The 24,132-nt window shown below is 39.8% G+C and overlaps 1 protein-coding gene across 1 annotated transcript in view; it reads left to right on the forward strand.

Moving 5' to 3' along the window:
* Positions 1 to 1,604: 1,604 nt before the first annotated feature.
* The window catches only part of aldh3b1 (aldehyde dehydrogenase 3 family, member B1), a 23,993-nt gene continuing 1,465 nt past the window's right edge, over positions 1,605 to 24,132 (forward strand). The window contains exons 1-9 of the mRNA XM_079565339.1: positions 1,605 to 1,617; positions 10,476 to 10,651; positions 13,414 to 13,524; positions 13,597 to 13,717; positions 15,317 to 15,402; positions 19,451 to 19,532; positions 21,204 to 21,596; positions 22,668 to 22,834; positions 22,909 to 23,008. Coding sequence (XP_079421465.1) covers positions 10,490 to 10,651; positions 13,414 to 13,524; positions 13,597 to 13,717; positions 15,317 to 15,402; positions 19,451 to 19,532; positions 21,204 to 21,596; positions 22,668 to 22,834; positions 22,909 to 23,008 — 1,222 coding nt within the window. The 5' untranslated portion in view covers positions 1,605 to 1,617; positions 10,476 to 10,489. The remainder of the gene's footprint in view (positions 1,618 to 10,475; positions 10,652 to 13,413; positions 13,525 to 13,596; positions 13,718 to 15,316; positions 15,403 to 19,450; positions 19,533 to 21,203; positions 21,597 to 22,667; positions 22,835 to 22,908; positions 23,009 to 24,132) is intronic.

A 24,132-nucleotide genomic window follows, 5' to 3' on the forward strand; every position in this document is an offset into this window, starting at 1 on the left:
CAAGAAGTAAAAAGTACTGGGTGAAGTTGGAAGCGACCGAGCTCTTCCACAGGCACAAAGACCAGACAGGTACGCATCAACTCGTCTAAGCTCAGGTAAGAACATATCTCAGTATGGGAAAACGGTGGCCTGTTCCTTTACCCCAATCCAAAAGCTTCTGGAAAATAGCAACAAAACTGAGACGAAAACAATGATGGAAATGTGACAAAAAAGTGAGAAAACATTGACAAAAAGTGACGAAAAATTGATGAAAAAGAGGCAAAAATGTCACAAGAAATTGACCAAAAAATGACCAAAAAAATGACAAAAATGCTACAAAATGTGACAAAAAAATTACAAAAATGTGACAAAAAATTACAAAAAATGACAAAACTTTGACAAAGAAATGACAAAAAATGTGACCAAAATGTGATTAAAAAAATTTACAAAAAAATGACCAAAAAATGACAAAAAATTTGACAAAATTTGACCAAAAAATGACTAAAATTAGATTAAAAAAAAAATGACAAAAAAAATTACAAAAAATTACAAAAATTTGATGAAAAAATTACGAAAAATTACAAAAATGTGACAAAAAAAATGACAAAATGTGATAAAAAAAAATTACAAAAATTACAAAAATTTGACAAAAATTTGACAAAGATTTGACAAAAAATTGGACAAAAAATTTGACCAAAATGTGATTTTTAAAAAATGGACGAAAAATTGACAAAAAATTACCAAAAAATGACAAAAATGCTACAAAATGTGACAAAAATATGACAAAAATGTGATAAAAATTTGACAAAAAAATGACAAAAATTGGATGAAAAATTTACGGAAAAATGACAAAAATGTGACAAAAAATGACCAAAAAAGAGACAAAAAAAAGACAAAAATGTGATAAAAATTTGACAAAAAATGACCAAAAATTGACCAAAAAAAATTACAAAAATGTGACGAAAAATGACCAAAAAATTACAAAGATGCTACAAGATGTGACAAAAAAATTACAAAAATATGACAAAAATGTGATAAAAAATTTACGAAAAAATAACAAAAATGTGACAAAAAAAATTACAATTTTTTGATAAAAAATTGATAAAAATTTGACTAAAAATGGACAAAATATGGACAAAAATGGACGAAAAAATGACAAAAATGTGACAAAAAATGACCAAAAAATGACAAATAAAGTTACAAAAATGCGTTGAATACCCAACAAAAAAATGATGGAAAATGTCTGATGACGTGAGGAAAAAGCTCCTCTCGGTTCAGGCGGGAGTTAAGAGGTTAAGAGGCGCGTGGTACCCCGTATGAAGCACTGCAGCGCATCCTAACGTAAACTGCCGGTAGCCTCTCCTTTCAGCGCGTGCTCTTGACGTGATAGCCCGGTCACGCTACACAAACTGCTGACGGCGTGTATGGTCTTGTTCCGCCCGCCGTGTCGCGTGACAAGTGCACGTTCAAGTTTTTCAAGAAGAACCGAGTGTTTCCCCTCCCACTTTCCCCGGCGCTGGTGGCAGAAAAAGGGGGGAGAGACCGACAGACTGAAGCGCGTTACACCCGGAAACCCATTCACTGCCGCTGGGTTCACTGCAGCTGCCAGTCCGTAACCTCACCACACCGCACAGGTACGTCACACCTCACTTTTACATTGCAAATATTATAATAACAAAAACACATCATTTTAACCCTGCAATCTTACGCTACACACTGTCACAGAGAGTTGGATCTATGTAAAGACGATAACAAAATCACGGTGATAGTTGTCTGTTTAGTCTGGTTCACCCCGCCTTAACCGCATTTTCTCCAGTCACAGCCTATAAACCAGTGGGACGCCTCATTTGAAAGCTAAGACCTACAAAACTCATCTAACTGGAGCTTTTTCCTCGCGTTGTCGTCACTTTTTTTTTTTTTTTTTTTTTTTACTTTTTTTTTCCATTGTCTAATTTTTATTGTCACTTTTTTTGCTTTTTTGTTTGGTCTTTTGTGGCTTTAGTGTGTCTTTTTCATCACTTTTTCCTCACCTTTCTGTCGCTCTTTTTTTGTGGTGTTTTCGTCACACATTTTTGTCACTTTTTCATCACTTTTTGGTTACGTTTTTGTTGCATTTTCATCCCGGTTTTTGTCTAATTTTCGTTGTTATTTTGACCCTTTTTTCAGTAAGCTTTTAGATTTGGGTGGTGCTTGGTTCCGGTCGGGGGTTTAAGAGGTTAATCCTGGTCTGACCTTGTTTTTTACTAAGAAATTAGGCAACATCTCACCTGTCCACATAATGTCTTATTTTTTTCAATGTTTCCAAGTGAAAAAGGTTTAATTTATACAGACTGATGGAGAATGGTATAATATCCATAGCCTGGCAACTTATTGCTTAAAAAATAGCATTTGTGGATGTCCTTTCTGGGTTGGAATGTTTGTGACCCGTTTCTCTCTCTGTGCTTGTTTTTGGTCTCAAACAGCAAATGAAACATACTCTCTGTTTATTATAACTTAGGAGGTGGTGCAGTTCTATGTCTAGCAGTGACAGTCTTTGTAGGCTATAGTCTAGACCATACCATACCATACCAACTTTATTTATAAAGCACTTTACAAACATTACAGCTTGGCCAAAGTGCTGTACAAAAAACACAGAACATATTGGCAAAAATATATACAAAATCAACATAAGATCAAACATTTTCAAAGGAAGAAGTGACTTAAAAGCGGGTAGAGACTGAGCCGGTCGAATCTCGATAGGCAATTGATTCCAAACGAAGATTGCGCTGGGTTTTGGGATTAAACTGTAGCTGATCTGCCGACCTGAGTCGTAGCTAGCACCAGCCAGTGTTAGCATTAGCACGATGTAGCATCATATTATTGATTGACTGCGGAATTCTTCCGCAGTCAATTATTGGTTTTCATGTTCTTTATTATTATTCCTCTTCCATCTTTTTCCCGATTTTCTAGAGCTTTCAGCACCTTCATGCTTTGTGCAATTTATGCAAGTTATGCATCAAAACGTTCCGCATGTTGAGGAGAAGGTGCTGTTACTTTTGGGACTTCTGCAACTTATGTTTTTTCCGCAATCGGCCAAAATGTCGGAGATTTTTCCCATTGACTTATAATGGGGCTGCCGCAAATCCATGCTTTTCTGCACTTTTTTCTGCATTTTCTGCAATTTCTTCACTTTGTGCATGTTCAGCTTCTGCAACTTGTGGGTTTTGAGAAAAAAATGGCCTTCTGCAGTTTTCCAGTTTTTTTATACGGGAGTTTGAAATTTTTGCATTAGTGTGTATGGGGGAATCCAGCCAATCGGGAAACTCCGCCTTTCAGCCATTTGTGCTTCTGCCAATCAAGCACTGAGGCCATTTCAACAGTTTGACCAGTTTATGGAATATAAAAGTTTTTGCAATATTAACAATTTATGCAAATTAACCACTTTATGCATTTTAAAGCGTTTATGCAACTTAAGAGTTTATGCCATTTAGGATTTATGAATTTTAAAGAGTTTATGCAATTTACATAATTTATGTGAATTATCCCATTCATGTATTTTACCACTTTATGCAGTTTATACAGTTTATGCAACATGACATTTTATGCATTTTACCAGTTTATGCAAATTAGATTATTTAATTTGAAGAGTTTATGCAATTTCTGCATTCGCTTCCCGCATTTCAGCAGTCAATCGCAATGGCGCAGCCATTGCATTTCTAGTTTATATCATTATTATATAATTAACCTGGCTAACGCCAGACTGCATGTGCTGGGGACCATGGCCGAAATGTTCGCATGGATTTGGGAACCAATCACAAAACGAGGAGGGACGGCAAGACGATGACGAGCTATTCGATATACGGAAGCTTGTAGTTTATTTACGGATAAAGAAACAAAAAAAGTGTATTTCCGGATCAAACATGACAGCAGCAGACGCAACGCTATTTTTCGATCAAGCTTTAGACCTTGTTCTAAATAGTTTAGCTCTAAAGTTTACAGCGGGTACGTCATACGTCGTCTCATACGATGATACGAATGGCTGTGGCCTCGTGCAGACGCATGAGAGACATTCATAAAACACACCTCTCCTACGAGAAAATGAATTGGTGTCCCCAGACTAAATATCACTTGTGATTTTAGTCTGGCGTTAGCCAGGCTACAGAATAATAATAAAAATATGCAAATCGAGCATTAAACTGAAGCATTTCTTATCCATATTACATTATTTGTGTAATCATAGGCTGACTGGATTTTTTTTGTTCTGAACAAACTTTTAGGGAATTCCAGTTCTGTTCCCTTAATCCTCATGACTATTCTCTTCAAAATGAGCCATTTCCCAAAGAAATCCATTGATATTTGTGCTGGCAGTGCTCAGTGCAGGCCAGAAGCACATGTTAGCCACATGTTAGCCACATTAGCATTTCAGCACATGTTGAAAATGTCCACAGGGCCATTGATTTCCCAGGTGACAGTGATGCATCTGAGTAAAGATCCATTGTCTCTGTCCAACAATCTGCCATAGTCCAGATCGACAGTGAATGAAGACGTGTAAAAGCTCTTCTCTGAGTAAACAAGGCGGCCATTTTGTTTCGGGGGAAGGTGTGACTGACGCACCTTTGTGCACTGAGATAAATATGGGGGGAAAATGACCCACTTCATTTTGCTTTGATTTAGCCCATTTTTGGAGGTTTGTTGTTGCTGCTGCACTTTGTTTGACACATTTGTGAAAATGTGTTTGCTTTTATAACATTTGGCACTTTGGAGAGGTTTGTGCACAATGCTAATGAGATATAGCACCAAAAAATGGAAAAGTTCACAAATCCAACATACTTGGACCTAGACTTCTGAAATGTTGCACACATGCTGAGCACCAGTAAGGTTACAGCTGTACTCAATTTGGAGTGTGTGCTATGAAGTATATTTTCAAGAAAGACATTTCAGTTTATGTGTTATTTTCGATACATAAAAAAGCTATATTTTTATTAATCATCATATACTTTGTCCATAATTTAATATAATGTTATAATAGTCATTTTAATATGGAGAGGTTACTGTTTAATTTAGCCAGGCGAGAGAACATCGAAATAGGTGGTCCTTAACAAGTCGTTTTTGAATAATTAGAGAAAGTTTAGATTTTTCTCCTAATAGTTTTCCCTCTTAACTGTTTTCAAACATGACCATATATGGGCGAGTCCAGAGAGGCCGTCTGTATCTATGGTGTCACACGCTCCAGTTTAAAGTCGAGCTGCTGAGTTTTGGACAAGCTGCAGCCAAGAACAATAAAGGACCAAAGATTGACCCTTGAGGAACTTCAGATATCAGTGGGTCTAAAGAGGAGACAAAATCTCCCAGACTGACACAAAAAATGTCTATCGGCCAAGTATAACACTATATATGATCAAAAATGGAAGAAATTGTCAATCGGTTAACTTCAGCTACGTCACACCGGCCATGTTTGGATGGGGCGCAGGGTCAGATTTGTGGGTTTATCGTGTTTTATGTGATTACTTTTGGTGCTGAGCTGTTGTCACTTGTTGTATTTGTGTTTTTGTATGTTTTATCTCCGACACCTGCCCAGGGACTACAGATGAAAACTAGCATCTTTACAATAACCTCTTACCCCCTCCTGAACTGAGCACATTTTCTTCAGTTCGGCTTTACCCAAATCTAAAAGCTTCTCAAATGCAGAACAATAATGCCTTGTTTTTGTCGTCTTTTCATCTCTTCTTTTTGTTAAAATTTGTTTCTTTCATTTTGCTCTTTTTCCAGCACGTTTTTGACGCTCTTTTGTCTCTTTTTTTGTCAGATTTTTGCTGCGTTTTCATCCTTGTTTTCGTCGCTATTTTAAGGCTTTCTTTTTTAAGCTTTTAGGTTTGGGTAAAGCCGAACTGGAGAAAATGCACCCAGTTCAGGTGGGGGGTAACAGTTGTCAGCAGTGCTAGCATATTGTACAAGGGTTTTCTAACCCTGAATTACCCTCTAACACAATGGGTCTCAGCTTTTTGGAGACGCCCGTACGTTTGGAGACATTAGCCGATATAATTCTGAAAAAAACAAATGGCTAAAACAAATGAAGAACAAATGACACTCTGGTAAATTAGCACACGCGTTAGGGCTGAACTATATGGACAAAATGTCATATCTCATGGCATGGCAGATATCTCGATATCGATACGTTTCGGTAAAAAAACCAAGCATCTTTCAGAAAAATAAAAACATAATACAAAAGAGTGCTGTTTTATTAATGAAAATCTCTTTTTTAATTTCAATGTTTTTAATGCTTATATCTCGATATCAAGACAATCACGATATATCATTGCTTTTTCGGTATTATAATGTTGAATGTTCATATGTTGATATCCATACGATAACGAAATATCTTTCAGCCCTAAAACACAAGCAACAATAAAAGGATCCATGGGGTCCTGACCCCCAGGTTGAGAACCACTGAGCTAACACAATAAACAAAAAAACAGTGCTTTTCTTTAAGAAATAAGGACTTTTTTTATATAACAAAACATGATAAATACAAATATTCTTTCAGAAGGGAATTTCAATATTTTATTTACACTTTTTAAATGAACTAGTTGTTATTGAAAAAAAAAAATCTGTAAAAAGCTCAATAAATAAGGCTAGAAAAATGATTATGAAGCTCAGTCAATGGGCTTTATGCACAGTGACCCCACGTGATTTCCGCCTGGACAGTCAGCCAGACGCTGTACTTCCTGTCTGTCATCTCTTCCCATTAAAAATTAGCAGGTCCCACAGAAATGAAGCAATAGCTTAAGATTTGGTAAAGGACGGCGAGTAAAAGTTCGGATGTGACGGAGCAGGTTAGAAAATATTACGTGAGACGCAACGACTTCACTGGAGGAAACTCCGTGTTCATAACGGTGGATGTTTTTGTCTTGAAGCTAACGCGGCTAACGCGGCTAACACAAAATAAAAAATAAAACTAGCGCAAAGTTTTGAACGAGCTGCGCAAAAAAGAATCGTCCTGTTAGTTTAAATAATATTTACTTGTTTACACGTTATATTATCATTTTTCAACACTAGCCTTTAGCTCTAAGATAAAGCTCCGCCCCTTACGACAGCTGGCGTTTCCTTTGAGGCAGATTCACAGCGAACATGATGTTTGTAACACGTTTCTGTGACTCCATCAGTAACTCGTTGTCCTTAACCAGATCCTGAGCTTCTCTATATTTGTGTGGGAACCTGCTAATTGTGAACGTAAACGACCAGCGACAGGAAGTGCTGCGTCTGGCTGACTGTCCAGGAAGACGTCACGTGGGGAAACTGTGCTCAAAGCCTATTGACTGCGTTCGCGCGACATCACAACATTTTAAAGAGCCCATAGTTCAAGACTGAGGTGGAGGTCAACTGACAATGGGATGACGGTAACTATGGTAACTAGCAAACTGCTGATTTCTTTGTTTTAGTTTTGGTTAAAATCTCAGTAACTCCTGGAGGAAATCCACATGAAACAAAACCCGTCTCACAGTTCGTCGTCTTCTCTGTCGGCACAAATAAACCCAAGGTCCAGTCATTTTCTCTGACAAGCGCCAAAAACATGAGTGTGATGTTAGAAGAAAGAGAGACTTAAAGCAGCACTAAGTAACGTGTTTACCTTAATAAATCCTCCCCGTAGTCCCTGTGGGGGTGATACAAGTGTTTATGGGATGATTGGAGGGTCTTTCATCGCCCCCTGGTGTCTCTGGACAGAAAACCATGTTTGCAACTTGACTGCCACCGGTCCGGAGAAAGCAATACACACTAATGTAATCACGAAGAAGAAGCTAACATGCTAACGGGCAAAGCTAACTGCGGCTAACGTCACTTTAAACAGTATTTACAGCCAGGTTTGAGTGACAAAAAATATTTCCATTGTATAATTGGATGCACAGTAACCCTCTGTCCCTTCGCCTTTTCTGTCAGCGTAGTATTTACTCTCCAAGACAATTAATAAATTAAAAAATCGTAACTTGCTACCACACCTGCAGTTGCGCTTATGGCCTCTAGGGGGAAGAGTTACTTAGTACTGCTTTAAAGTTGGGCTGTGCAATTAATCGAAATTCGATTACGATTTCGATTACAACAGTAAACGCTTACAAAATTAGCACAATCGCAAAAAATCAATTATAATATTTTTTTTTTTCAAAAATTGTTTTTCAACTCTTTCTTCTTTTTTTTTGTGCAAAGCAGACTTGCGTTATTTCAGGCCGCTAGGATTATTTTCCCTTCGCATTTCACGTGCCATGGCTCGTGCTTTTGCCTGACATAAAAACAAACAGCGCTGTGTGATGATGTCATCAGGCCGCACTGCTCAGTTTGCTTGCGCAGGTGTGCGGGCTGGCCAGCAGGGGGCAGGTGTGAAACAGAGACCTCTCCTTAATCAAGGCGTACTTGAAATCATTTGTACTTTTATGACTGTCCAGAAAACATAAAGTGTAGTGTAGTGTTTTGATTAATAAATAAATAAAATAAAGATAGACTTTTTTTTAAAGGCAACAAATAATTGTTGATGAAAAATCGTGATTTCAATTATGACAAAAATAATCGTGATTATTATTTTTTCTATAATCGAGCAGCCCTAACTTAAAGACATGAAAATAAAACGGCGGGTTTGTAAATCCAACCACTGTCAAATACTTCATTTTGGTTTCGGAGATTTCTTACAAAAACTGTATTTCTCTCATAGAGCTGTATTGACCCCTGCCCTCCACCTGACATTATGACTTCATCACATTCTAAATCACGAACGCCGCCTCTTTAACTGTGGAATGCAGCCGTTGGAGTGGCCTAAAGGATAAAGGGTAGAGGTTTTTCTTGCTGAGTCACCGGTCGGTCTGTGCATCAATAGCTCAATGTCAGTGTCAGGAGAGGCCAGCTCCTAAGACTTATTAAGGATAATACCAAACATGACACCCGCATGAGTCATGGGAGTGTTTAAGCTTCGACTGAAGGACTGTGAAAGTTCATCGATCACCAAAGTAATGGGCTGAAGAAAGTGGTGGAAAAGGTACAGTTTTGGCTGAAATTGAACACATTTAATTTGCACAAAAATGTTGTCCAATTCCCTTTCCTCTTTTTGATGAAATGTTTGCAAAGCTTGGGAAATAAAAAATGTGTCAATCTTTGCCTGCGTTTGCGGCATTAAAATACAGTATTTGGGCATTAAAAGAGATAAGATAAGATGATACTTTATTGATCTCACAGATGGAGAAATTGCATTCGATGAGGAGCATCCGGCAGCAGCACCATCCAGTGCGCTCCACTCTTTTTACACTCTCTTTTTTCTTTGGTGAAAGATCGTTTGGGATTAAATGTGGCTTGCTTCTGCCTGTGTGAAGCCTGTTTTGTGTTGTTGTAGGGCTGGGACGATATGTGCTCCATTCATTAAAAGTGCATTGTGGGTGTCTAAGATTTCCTTTGTGTTAATGAGCGCTGTGTTTCGATAAATGATGCCAGTATGGTAAACGTTGCACAGTTTTGATGCTGTTGGTCCAGGGGCCGCATTGAAGGACTGTTACGGCCCGAGGCCATCAGCTCCTCTATTTTGGCCATATCCCTTTTGTGGCGTCATCATGTGTGCTGAACCCTTGCTTGTTTGTATTTAAATGTGACTGTGGAAGTCCTCGACAGCCATTGGTGGACTGTCTCTGAGCCTGGCTCCTGATTGGATAATGGTCCTGGTGCTTCCCTGGCCTGTGATTGGTGCGCCGCCCCAGAGCTCAGGCCAACCCTGGGCTCCCAGCTGAACGGCCACGCCCTTAAAGGACCTGCCAACCTGCCATTCGGGGCTGCTGGTCTCTGTGTGACCAGTACGCCATTTGTATTTGTGTGGTGTGTGTAGGCTGCTGGTCTTTGTGGCCAGGATGCTATTTTGTGTACTGTGTCTCTTCGTTGTCTTCGTGTAACTTTTGTGTATCCAGAGACACTCGTTCTGTGTGTTGTGTTTAGTTTGTCACTTCTTGGGACGTTCACTAAAGTAGTGACGTGGAATCAAGTGACACTCTAGTCATGACTTTGTTTGGTTTTGTTAGGCCTGATTTTGTCTGTTTAGTTTGACTAGCTTTGTTTTGGTTTAACCTTTTTGTAAACACTGTAAATCGCCTTTGTTCTTATGGTTATTTTTGTCACTCCTTCGTTTACCTTTTACACTCCTTTTATTAAATTACAACTTTATTTTACCATTTGACATCTTGGTTTTTGTTACGTCCTATACTAGCAGAGCCGGGTCGTAACAAGGACTTTGAAATAAACTGTTCATAGAGAACCATTTGAGCGTGTGAAGTAAACACGTTAGTCATCTCTGAATAACATGCTTATCCTCCATCAGCCTGTCCTCATGCAGACTTATCTGACTGCATTGTTCTGCTGCCTTTATGCTTTTGCTAAATCTGTGACTAAACAAACATTGGAACGAGCTAACGACATTTTTATTAGTTGCACGTTCTGTAAATTGAATCCTTGAATGATCCGTGTATATTGTAACCTTCTGCCCTTGTGCCCTTCAGCCTCAGCGCACAGCATGGCGTCCCACAGTGAGGTGCTGCAGAGGCTTCGTACTGCGTTCCGCTCGGGGGTGACTGTCCCAGAGGAGTTCAGACGTGCCCAGCTGAAGCAGCTCCTGCGAATGGTGGAGGAGAACGAGGAGAGCTTCCTGAAGGCCCTCCACCAAGACCTGGCCAAGGTGACTTTAAAGCCGACCAAAGGTTCAGCCATGTTTGAGCCCAGTTACCTCATCGAAAAAGCATATCAGACACATCTACCTGCTTTAATCTGAAAAAGGTCATTCAAAGTTTCCTCAGTCTAGCAATAGGAAACAAGTCTTCAAGAGGCAACAATATTACAGTTTTCAGGTTTTAATCATTCTCAAATGAAAGGGACTGACTGTCCACACACTCGCTCACACAAAGGGACAGATCGTGGACATATGAATGCTGGGCTCCATTAAAGCATTCTCTGGATCATTCGCTGCAAAACGCCGCTTGTTTTATTTGTTTTGTTTCAAGCTATAGATTATGCTCCTTGTTGTCCATGTTGTTTTGGTTCCTGTCATTAAGGACAAGGCAGCTGAATGAAATCACTTGCAAAACTATAGGTCGATTGCCTTGTCAGTATTCTTTCCAAAGTTGTAGAGCATATATTATACACAAGACTGGAAATGTATGTTCTAACAAGTGACAATCAGACTCACCGACATGTGCATCTCAATTGTAGGAAACTTATCACAGCTTGAATTCTTCTGTCTTTCTGTGCTTCATTGATGCCACAAAGGCTTTTGATCGAGATAATCAGAAGAGAAGCGCCCACATATTTGATCTGTATCTTGGTGTCTTGGTGCAAATCAGGTCATGCATGTAAAGTCTGAGCCTTTTCATGTTTGTAATGGTTTTGTTTTTCCTTCTGTTTATATCGATGAACTGTCCACCAGGGACGGGACAATAAACAATAGTATCGATAATCGCCATAAAAAATGCGGCAATGAATCAATCACCACATTTTTTGGATTATCGTGCTAGTATATAGGGCTGTGCAATTTTTGTAATACTTTTACTGTAATGATCAAAATTGTAATCAAATTTCGATTATTACAGTAAAAGTATTACAAAATTAGCATAATCAAAACAATAAGTTTTCTTTATTTTTTTTAATTTTGTTTTCTTTCTTTATTTTTTATTTAATTTATTTCTTTTTTCTTTTTTTGCAAAGCAGACTTGCATTATTTCATGGCACTGGGATTATTTTCCCTTCACATTTCACGCACCATGGCTCATGCTTTTGCCTGACATAAAAACAAACAGCGCTGTGTGATGATGTCATCAGGCCGCGCTGCTCAGTTTGCTTGCGCAGGTGTGAGGGCTGGCCAGCAGGGGGCAGGTGTGAGGCCAGCAGGAAGCAGGTGTGAAACACAGACCTCTCCTTAATCGAGACATAGTTGAAATCATTTGTACTTTTATGACTGTTCAGAAAACAGAAAATATTCAGCATAGTTTTTTTTTAAATTAATAAATATATAAATAATAAGGACATTTTTTTTAAAGGCAACAAATAATCGTTTGAATAATCGTGATTTCAATTATGACAAAAATAATCGTGATTATTATTCTTTCAATAATCGAGCAGCCCTACTAGAATATAATCGCTAAATCCATCAGACAACCAGTGCCGGTAACTTTATGGGGAGTGGCTCCGTCTCCATGGAGATGTGACTAAAGTCAGCAGTGTTTAAGATTTCAGTCGGTTACATCCTCACCCCCTGCAAAAAGAGCCTTTTCTGTGGAGCTGCTCATGAGCTGCATGTTTTGTATTGATGACAGGAGTATAGTCCAACATGTTACACAGTGTGCCTTTAAATACTTAAAGGCACTTAATATCGTTAATCGCAATTATTTCGGCCAAGATAATCGTGACCCCAAATTTCATTATCGTCCCATCTCTACTGTCCACAAAGTTGAGTGGCTGTAAAATCGGGCGTGTCATTGGTACAAACGTTGTCAACCATCTCATGCATGCGGATGATCTTGTGCTAATCAGCCCATACAGTGCAGGGATTAGGACGGAAAGATTTATCGTTATCGAGATATGAACATTCAAAACATTAAAATCTAAAAAAGCAAGATATAAACAATATAGATTTTTATCAATAAAACTGCACTCTTTGTTTTTATGTTTTTATTTTTCTGGAAAATGCTTGGTTTTCTCCTAACCCATAGTTATATCGTATCGATATCGTGATATCTGGTATGAATATCGTTCAGCCCCAGCAGGGATGCAACAATTGTTAAAAATCTGAATCTTCTGAATCTGACACAGAACATGACATTAAGTGTAACCCACTAAGAGCGATCTGATGAATGTGAGAAGCAGGCACGATTGAAATGTGACCGTCCCTGTGTCTGCCCGGTGTGATAAGACTCTCGTGCTTCTTCTCAGGTCTAATCATTTTTGACTGAAGATCAGTGATAGAGACAATATTAAAGTGTACCACAGGCAAACATGCTGCTGTGTAGATTCAGTATATGCTCTCCTAATGTTGTTCCCCACTGTACACGGTTAGACTAATTGTCTAATTTTACCGTTTTCTTTTCAATCTAGCACATGAACCTTTTATATGTGTCTAATAAATAAAGAATGAATATGACAAATATGTTGCAAATAGTCACCGCTCAATACAATGAGCGGTGTATGACCTCTGACCCTGAGTTAAAGATGCTTTACACCAGATAGGACTGACCTATTTAAAACAGAAATAACAATTTAAAATGATGAATCTAAATATCAATGAGCAGTTTTCTTCAGCAGAGCTGCTTAAAGTCGTAATCGTCCATACTGAATAAAACAATTGAGATTTTTTTTTTTGGCCAAATCAATATATCAACAGTGTGATATATTGTGGCGTCCAGTCTATGGGCGTGGCTTCACTTTGCCTGTGCTGTTCTTTGCCCTCAGCCTAAGTTCGAGGCGACGGTGTCAGAGCTGGTCATAGTGATGAACGAGGTGCACTACGCTCTGGCCAACCTGAGGAGCTGGCTGGAGCCCGAGTACGTCAGCAAAAACCTGGTCAGTTTGCTTTTACATCTCGAGACATATTTAAAGTGCACGTACCATAGAGTGTGGTGTCTGTTTTCCCAGGCCACAAAGGTGGACACTTGCTATGTGCGCAGGGAGCCATTAGGCGTGGTTCTGATCATCGGACCCTGGAACTACCCCATACACTTGCTTCTTCTGCCTCTGGTGGGCGCCATCGCTGCAGGTCAGTGTGAACTCGCAATCATTAACACATTGAAAAAACAGAAAACTATGAACTAGACACTCTAATACACCTTATGTGTGACTTTAGTAGCTCTGTGATGAACAGAAGTGAAATAAATGACGATCCCAAACTTGTGAAGAGTCAGGATCTGGACATTTTACATTATTTTTTGTCCGAGGGGGCATGGTGTTGCATAGTGGCTTCCCATGTACCGATCGAAATGAATATATTTAGGCATATGCCTCTTCCCATAACGTCAGTGTCCGTCCAGAGAGGAGAGAGGAGTTCATCAGAAAGGAGAGTGTTGCATAAAACACTAATTATCTCCGAATCTAGAAAAAAAATCTGTGATTTTGATCAAACTAGCCTCTGTTAGCTTTGGATTTCTCAGGAACTGAGACAGGTAGAATTAAAGTGTTTGTACCTACATGGAGAGCTTAGATTCTCACAGCATGTGTCCATAGCTATAACACAGAATATGCTGTGGTGCTACAAATATCATGAATTAACGGTCTGAATTGTTGGCACTCTACAGCGCAGCACTCAGTGTGTTAAGAGCGGGTATTGTGTTTTTTTTTTATCACTATCTTACATTTGTTGGTTAGAAAATGCCCTCTAGAGCTAGAATTGCTGTGTAAAAGTGCCCCTGAGCTAAATGCTAACATCATCTCATAAGATGTTAATGATAAAGAAACAACATAAAATATATAAACGCATTGAAATGGACAAACAGGCTGAGACAGCTGAAGGCACTTCTAGGATTTCTTTGGGCTTGAGCATGTGTTTTCATCCCAATGTTAATCAACACAGCCTTTGTTCAAAGATACTTAATAAAACTCTAGACTGGACATGGCACTTATTGTCATGGCAAATGTAGCGGCCATGTTGTGACTGGCCGGCGAGGCTAACCCCTATACTAGCAACTAATGCAAAACCAGGAGCAACATTTTCATTGATCCAACAGCAGAATGTGAGACACACTCATTGTTTGTGATTGGTTTATTACTTCTAAGTCTCGTATCTCAGTCAGGATCAGCTCATGTCTTTGAAACGTTGTGTTAACTCTGTTTTCTCCATTCATTCCCAGGGTTCAGCACCATTCACTGTATCACTGTCCCATGTTCAATAAATATTGGTCATGTCGTGTTAAAAAGTACAGAAATACTGGTTTAAAGTAGGAAACATATTAATTATATTTAATATAAATAGAAGTGAATGATTTGAAGTGTTCAAATCCTTGAAGAAATGGAGCTAAAGTCTGTGCATGAAAAATGGCAAAACTGTATTTTCTTGCCAGATCTGACATAAGGTTAATCACAATTATCAAAGAGTCATGACTCAAAATAGATCAAAACAGTATCAGGGAAATAAGTGGTGCTTCCATTTGATCACATTACACTGGGTTAGAAGGGCCAGGCACAAGATGGCCGCCTGAAATGCCATTCGTTCCATCGTAGCACTATGGCCATGTCTTATCTAGAGTAAGGGCATGGCCTTCTCAAACCCACACATAATCAAGTTACAAAACGTAAAATATCAATAATGAGGAACATTGTTGAACCTGCTGCTGTAAGGACCGTCTTGTGCCTCTCGCTTCAGGGAACTGTGTGGTCATCAAACCTTCCGAAGTGACCGCTGCGGTGGAGGCCGTGATCGCCGAGCTCGTCCCCAAGTATCTGTCTCAGGTACCGCCTCATTTCTACCTCCCCCCGTTCTTTAAAACAGAGATTCCCTTCTGGTGTTTGTGTTTTTCTACTGACAAACTACAGCAACATTAAAGAGACTGGAGTTGAAAAATGTTAAAATGATGTATTTTCCTCCCCCTACATGTTCCAGCCATGTCCTGATGTGTAGAATGAGCTCAGACCTGTTCACCACAACTGCACTGTCACTCAGAAAGGTGTTAAATCAGGTCCGAAGTGCCGTCATGCACGAGTTTATATATAGAACCTGCAGTTGTGCGTAAAGACCTGAGGTGGCAGTAGTGAGTATAAAGATTACCAACTTGCATCCAGCCCCTTTAAGAGGCATCAATATGTAGCTCCTTTTAGTTTTCTAAAAATGAACAACCAGGCCTCACAGATTACAGTCAAAACAAGGTGAAGAGCTACTTTTGTGACTAAAGTTCTTCTACACTCACATCTTTGACAAACATGACTTGCTTGAGTGATCAGAATTTGGAATATCAGAGTGAGGGCCCAATGCCAGGGTCTGAATGGGGTATTTTTGTCCATACCTGTTTCAGTCGCGAATATGCTGCTAAGTAGGGGTGGGAACCTCTGGGTAGCTCACGATTTGATACAATATGCGATACATGGCTTACGATGACGATTATCTCACGATACGCCGATACTGCGATAATCGATGTATTGCACAAAAATAACCTCCGACACATCACAATAAAAAATAAAAAACATGCTACATAAATTTTCATCATTTACATTTCTTTTCATGTGCTTTGTACCACTTTTATAAATGATCCCTGACTTACACACTGAAAATGGTTCTATAGATCTGTCTTCATTGATGTGACTTCATTTACAATTAAATAAACAAGAAGCCATAGTGCATAAACCCCAAAGAAATCTTCTTTATAATTATAAAAACTATCATTATCAATGTAATTTATTTGTGTGAAAGTGTTTGGTCCAAGTGCTTAAAACTGTAGTGCTGCCCCCTGCTGTCCTGGCTGAATTCTCAATCATTATTGGCTTGTTGCACGGTATGGCTATGCTAGTTCCTCTGACCTGAAGTTGTGAGCGCCAGTACTTCCTGTCTGTATTCTTTTCCTGGAATAATTATCATATTTTCTAAAGATTACATGGTGGGCAGTGAGTTTCCGGTAGATGATCATTTACTGTGTGTTCAAATCTTGATGGAGGATGTAACGAGTTCAGAGGAGACACTGGTGATCATAAAGGATTGATAGTTTGTCTTGAAGCTAAAGGCTAACATGCTATAAAAAAAAAAGATTAAAAGGCACTGTTTCAAATTGTATAATGCATGAAATTAATGTTAGCCTTTAGCTTCAAGACAAACTCACTGATCCTCATAAACATAGACGTCTCCTCTACGGGAATATTTACATTGTACAGCAACTCGTTCACCTGCAGTAAGTGATCATCTACCAGGAACTCACCGTCCACCACAGAATCTCTAGGAAATACGATGATTTGAACGGGTCTAAGCTCATCTTAAAGGGGGGGTTTTATGCAAAATCGACTTTTTCAAGCTTTCCATCATGTTATTATGTCATTCCCTCATTAAAAACATGCCTGAAGTGTTGCCTTGGCACATTCACGTATTTCTGAGTAATCTGTAAAAACTCTGATGGCGGCCATTTTAGGGATAGGTTTGCCTGAGTCCTCCTAGGAACGCCCCCGCCTCCTGGAGACGCCTCCGAGCTTTCGTCACCAGCCGAGTAACCAACCACTGCTCCTCAGCAGAACCCCCTCCCCACTGATGCCACAGACAGCGTGTGGAGGGGGCGTGTCTAAAGGCTCAGAGGTTCTTAAAGAGACAGAGGCCTATTTCAAGACATTCAACTCTTTTTTTTTTTTCAGCTCACTGTCTTATTTTTTAATCTTTTTTTTGTCACATTTTGTAATTTTTTAGTCACTTTTTTTTGTATTTTTTGTCAATTTTTTGTCTTTTTTTTTGTATTTTTTTGTAATTTTTTTTGTCATTTTTTCATCACTTTTTTGTCTTTTTTGTCATTTTTTTGTCATTTTTTGTCACATTTTTGTCATTTTTTGTAATTTTTTTTGTCATTTTTTTGTCATTTTTTTCATCACTTTTTTGTCTTTTTTTTGTCTTTTTTTGTAATTTTTTTGTCTTTTTTTGTCATTTTTTCATCACTTTTTTGTCTTTTTTGTCATTTTTTCGTCATTTTTTTGTCATTTTTTTCTTTTTTTTGTACATTTTTTGTCATTTTTTGTCGTGTGGAGGGGGCGTGTCAGAAAGGCTCAGAGGTTCTTAAAGAGACAGAGGCCTATTTAGACAATAAAGATCTATCTATCTATCTCTCTATCTCTCTATCTCTCTATCTCTCTATCTATCTCTCTATCTCTCTATCTCTCTATCTCTCTATCTCTCTATCTCTCTATCTCTCTATCTCTCTATCTATCTATTTCAAGACATTCACTACAGCCATTTTGAGAGAGCAATTTGATACAAGGCAGTTATTCTAATTTACTGCATTTACAGACCAACAGAAGGTTTAGTCATCATTGTAGTGTGATATAGACTGGTGCTATCTGATTGAAAAAAGCATTATACCCCCCCTTTAATGGAAATTAATGCAAACAGGAAGTACTAGCGCCCACAACTTTAGCCCTGAGGAACTAGCGTAGCCACATTGTGCAACAAGCCAATCGGCCTCTATTGACTGGGAAAACAGTGGAGCACGGCTGCCTCATTAATACGCATGACGTCATCAAAAGTATCCATATCGGAATAAATCGGTAAGTAATCGGTATCGTATCGTCCCGCAAAATATCGCGATATATGGGAAAATGTATATATTGTTGCACTCCTACTGCTAAGGGAGTAGTGCGTTTTTGCTGTAGAGGCGCGTCGGGACGTTCTGAACTGTCTTCTTCTCTCAACAACAAGTAAGGATTAAACAACTCGGAGCCGTGCATTCGACGGTTATAATGCACGACGCGGAGTCAAGAACACCACGACGCGCAGTGGAGTGGAGTTACTCCGCGAAGTGCATTATAACGTCTAACGCGGCTCCGAGTTGTTTAATCCGCTTATACCAGGGTCCCACAAACCTAACATTTATAATAAGTATTTGTTTCATTTACTAAAGTCACTAAATCTGCCAGACTACGGGACTATTTTGTGTGGGTTATTAGCCGGTCACTGAAGGCTGGTCTCAGAGCGAGTCATTCTCCGCAGCTATTACGAGGATCTCAGTCAGGCTCAACGACACAACATCAGCACAGAATCACAACACAACAGGACTAACCCGGAAACACTTTTCCCTGGAAGGAAACACCGATATGCGGCACTCGTGGGCAGGAGTTATTTACCTTTTACAAGGTTTAACCTGAAGCTAGCTAGCTAGCTCAACCAGCTCAACTGTTTATGGAAACAGCTGCGGTGGAGTCGCTCACACCTGGGCCCCCCCAACTCAAACTTTTATGTTTGACTTTACTAATCCAGACAAATATGCTTCAATGCAGGATCATTTTATGTACGCCTGAAAATGATGAATAGCCTTAACCGTTTTCAATAGAAATGTAAAGCTCATATGTTATTAACAGTAGCTAACCTAGCTGCTCACTCTCCTCTACAAACATTTAGCAAACATTTTGTTTTGGCCAAAAACGTTGAAATTAAACAAAATCCATCTCATACGTTCCTGTCAGTCACTAATTACGTGTTTATCTGATTCAGCTGTGTCATGCGTTGCTATGGCGACGCCCACAGCGGAGTGATATCCCAGTGATTTAACTACCGGACTATGTGTGCGGTTATACCAAAATAATGCACCAGCCAATCAGAATCGAGTATTCACCCTGACCATGGTATAACAAAAAACATCACTTGTGTGGGTGAAGCGACTGATCTCCCTGTTTGAATATGTCCAATCTTTGGTTCATAATGATCGTCACCTACAGAATATACATGTGCTCTGTATGTACCCTCTCTATACATGATGCACCTGTTTACGAAATAGTATTATTGTATTATTGACAGATGTATTTCTTGTGATGACTGCAGGACTGTTTCACTGTGGTTCGTGGGGGGGCAGAGGAAACCACGGCACTTCTGAAGCACAAATTTGACCACATCTTTTACACAGGTGAACAGCAAAGTGATTTATTCACATCATTGTTTGGGACCGTCATTGTTAGGTCTGGGTACCGTCACCAGTATGATATCAGAAATTAATAAAAGTCTAGGCACTGAAAAGAAAAATCTTTACATCCGAGTTCTGATGTTGGTCCAGGAACACCTTTGTTTTAATTTACCCATTTCCTTTCCCTATAATATATATTTTTTTTTCATTTGCCCAATTTTTTCACTAATCTTTCCTCAATTTTATACTAATATTTTGCCTATTTCCCCCCATTTTTCCTAATTTTTACACAATTCATTCCCCATATTTTCCCTATTTTCTCCCCAAAAATTCTACCCAATTTTCCCCCATTTTTCACACACATTGGAGATCAACCCAACAGTGTAAATTTGCGGATCTTCCACACAATATTGCTCTGTTTTCTGGTTCTAGACAAATATTTTAGTATGGATATCGGAGTATCGTTCAAGTACTGGTATCAAAAATAATGTAACAATTGGCTTGTTGCACGGTGCGGCTATGCTAGCTCCTCTGACCTGAAGGTGTGAGCGCCAGTACTTCCTGTCTGTTTTCTTTTCCTGGAATAATAATCATATTTTCTAAAGATTATGTTGTGGGCGGTGAGTTCCCGGTCGATGATCATTTACTGTGTTCAAATCATGATGTAACGAGTTCAGAGGAGACGCCTGTGATCATGAAGGATTGATAGTTTGTTTTGAAGCTAAAGGCTAACATGCTATAAAAAAATATACATCAAAAAGGCACTATTTCAAATTGTGTAATGCGTTAACCCTTAACTCCCACCTGAGCACATTTTCTCCAGTTTGGCTTTACCCCAGTCCAAAAGCTTCTGGGAAACATGTGTGAAAATGGCAACAAAAGTGAGACGAAAACAATGATGGAAATGAGACAACATTGACATAGAAGTGACGAAAAATTGATGAAAAAGTGGCAAAAATGTGACAAAAAAATGACAAAAAAAAGACCAAAATGTGACCAAAATGCGATAAAACATTGAGGAAAATAATTACAAAAAAATTGACAGAAAAGGACAAAAATTTGACAAAAAAATTACAAAAATGTGACAAAAAAATGACCAAAAAAGTTACAAAAATGTGATTAAAAAATGTGACAAAAATGTGACAAAAAATGACAAAAATGTGCTTAAAAAATGACAAAAATGTGACAAAAATGTGACAAAAATGTGACAAAAATGTGACAAAAATGTGACAAAAAATGACAAAAATGTGACAAAAATGTGACAAAAAATGACAAAAATTTGATTAAAAAAATTACAAAAAAGTTACAAAAATGAGTTGAATACCCAACAAAAAAATGATGGAAAAAAATCTGATGACGTGAGGAAAAAGATCCTCTCGCTTCAGGCGGGAGTTAAGAGGTTAAATTAGCCTTTAGCTTCAAGACAAACTCACTGATCCTCACAAACATAAACGTCTCCTCTATGGAAATATTTCTACCAGGAACTCACAGGTCTGAGCTAATCTTAATGGAAATGAATACGGACAGGAAGTACTAGCGCCCACAGCTTCAGCTCAGAGGAACTAGCGTAGCCACATTGTGCAACAAGCCGATACCCAGCCCAGTCGTGTGACAAGAACATAATAGAGTCTAAGGAGCCCATTCATGTGACTCTCCCTGACATTTCCCTTTTAGGCTCTCAGTCGGTGGGTCGCCTCATCCTCCAGGCCGCCGCCCCGCACCTGACCCCCGTCACCCTGGAGCTGGGCGGGAAGTGCCCCTGCTTCCTCTTCGGCAGCCTGGACACGACGAACGCCGCCCGCCGCCTGGCCTGGAGCAAGTTCTTCAACGTGGGGCAGAGCTGCGTGGCCCCGGATTACGTCCTGTGCACCAAGCAGATGCGGGACGCCCTGGTGCCCGCGCTGAAGGTGGTGCTGCGAGAGTTCTACGGCGACGACCCCCAGAAGAGTCCCGACCTGCCCCGCATCGTGTCGCCCAAACACTGGAGCAGGCTGATGGGGCTGCTGGGGAGGAGCAAGGGCACGGTGGTGCTGGGAGGGGAGAGCGACGAGGCCGACAAGTACATAGGTGGGTGTTCGGCGCAGAGGGCCCTGTTTGTATTGTCCATCCATCCGTTTTCTGCCGCTTTATCCAGGGTCGGGTCGTGGAGGCATTAGTCTCAGCAGAGATGCCCAGACTTCCCGATCCACACACACCTCCTCCATCTGTTCTGGGAGGAGCCCGAGGCGACGCCACGCCAGCTCAGAGACATAGTCTGGTTAAAGGAACAGGCCAGCGTTTTTACATACTGAGATATGTTCTTACCTTAGCTTTGACGAGTTCTTTAGGACCTGTCTGATCTTCCCCCGTGCCTTCAATCACGTAAACACAGCGCAGACGGCGTTAGCATTTAGCCTCTCCCTCTACCCCACTATAGCTCCAAAACTGGTCAAGATAGAAGCTACCAAGCTCTTCCACGTTTTCCCTATTTAAATATGGTTACGTGAAGTGTTCCACTACAAAGTATAATTACACAAAATTAAACAATGTGGATTTTCTAAGCGGATAAAAGGGGGGACTGTATTGTAAGGCGTAATAATACCAGGAGTAATTTAGCATCCGCACAGTAAAGTGAAGATTACTGCGCAGATTTCGAACTTCTCCTGGTATTATTACGCCTTACAATATAGCTCCCCCTTTTATCTGCTTAGAAAATCCACATTGTTTAATTTTGTGTAATTATACTTTGTAGTGGAACACTTCACGTAACCATATTTAAATAGGGAAAACGTGGAAGAGCTTGGTAGCTTCTATCTTGACCTGTTTTGGAGCTATAGAGGAGAGAGGGAGAGGCTAAATGCTAACGCCGTCTGCGCTGTGTTTACGTGATTGAAGGCACGGGGGAAGATCAGACAGGTCCTAAAGAACTCGTCAAAGCTAAGGTAAGAATATATCTCAGTGTGTAAAAACGGTGGCCTATTCCTTTAACTGTCTTCCTATTCTGTACCAGAGTCTGTGACGCTCTGATTGGGCCATGCTAAAAGTGCCCCATGCCAAATTCTCCAGCGTTTTAAAAGACAGAACCATGTTGTAAAGTCATCTGTTTGTGTGTCCTTGTATAATGGGGTCTCCAGTCTTAAGTGTTCCCTCTGGCCCTAGCCCCCACGGTGCTGGTGGACGTGGCCGAGGACGATGCCCTGATGCAGGAGGAGATCTTCGGGCCCATCCTACCCATCCTTACCGTGGAGACGCTGGAGGAGGGCATCAACTTCATCAACCAGCGCGACAAGCCCCTGGCCCTATACGTCTTCTCCGACGAGTCCAGCGTGAGAGCAGCTCTTTGGGGTCGGAGTCGGAGTCGAGCGCGTGGGCGGCCGTGTCACCATGTTTGTGTTTCCAGGTGCCGAACGCAGTCCTGGAGGAGACCAGCAGCGGAGCCTTCGTTTCCAACGACGGCATCATCTACATGACCCTGCCCAGCCTGCCCTTCGGAGGAGTGGGTAAGGCCTGAACTCCAGACACAGCAGAGGTTCCAGTATATGTATATGACATTTACAGCAGACAATGAAAAGGAGTGTTTAATAATTACCCAATCCCCTTCATTTCTGCAGTTTCAGTGATGTTTTTCTAAACCATAGGCAAATATCGTGATAATATCGCAATTATTTTGGCCAATTTAATCGGGACCTCAAATGTCTTTATCATCCCATCCCTTGTCTCAGTATACAGGTCCTTCTCAAAGAATTAGCATATTGTGATAAAGTTCATTCTTTTCCATAATGTAATGATAAAAATTGAAAAACTTGCATGTATTTTAGATTCATTCCACACCAACTGAAATATTTCTGGTCTTTTATTGTTTTAAAACTGATGATTGTGGCAAACAGCTCATGAAAACCCCAAATTTCTATCTAAAAAAAAATAGCATATCGTGATAAAGTTCTCAAAACGAGCTGTTAACCTAATCATCTGAATCAACTCATTAACTCCAAACACCTGCAAAAGATTCCTAAGGCTTTTAAAAACTCCCAGCCTGGTTCATTACTCAAAACCGCAGTCATGGGTAAGACTGTGACCTGACAGTGTCCAGAAGGCCGTCACTGACGCCCTCAAGCCTAATAATATATAACCTCATATACCTATAACCCCAGAGAGGATCTGTGGGATATTGTGAAGAGAAAGTTGAGAGAGCCAACACTCTGGATGAGCTTAAGGCGGCTCTCGAAGCATCCTGGGCCTCCAGAACACCTCAGCAGTGCCACAGGCTGATTACCTCCAGGCCACGCCGCACTGAAGCCGTCATTTCTGCAAAAGGATTCCCCACCAAGTATTCAGTCTAAAACTGAACATAATTATTTGAAGGTTGACTTTTTTTTGTATTAAAAACACTTTTCTTTTATTGGTCGGATGAAATATGCTAATTTTTTTAGATAGAAATTTGGGTTTTCATGAGCTGTTTGCCAAGATGATCAGTTTTAAAACAATAAAAGACCAGAAATATTTCAGTTGGTGTGCAATGAATCTAAAATACATGAAAGTTTAATTTTTATCATTACAGTATGGAAAAGAATGAACTTTATCACAATATGCTAATTTTTTGAGAAGGACCTGTATTGGGGCGATC

The sequence above is a fragment of the Gobius niger genome (genome assembly GCF_951799975.1).
Source record: "Gobius niger genome assembly, chromosome: 10".
Lineage (NCBI taxonomy): Eukaryota > Metazoa > Chordata > Actinopteri > Gobiiformes > Gobiidae > Gobius > Gobius niger.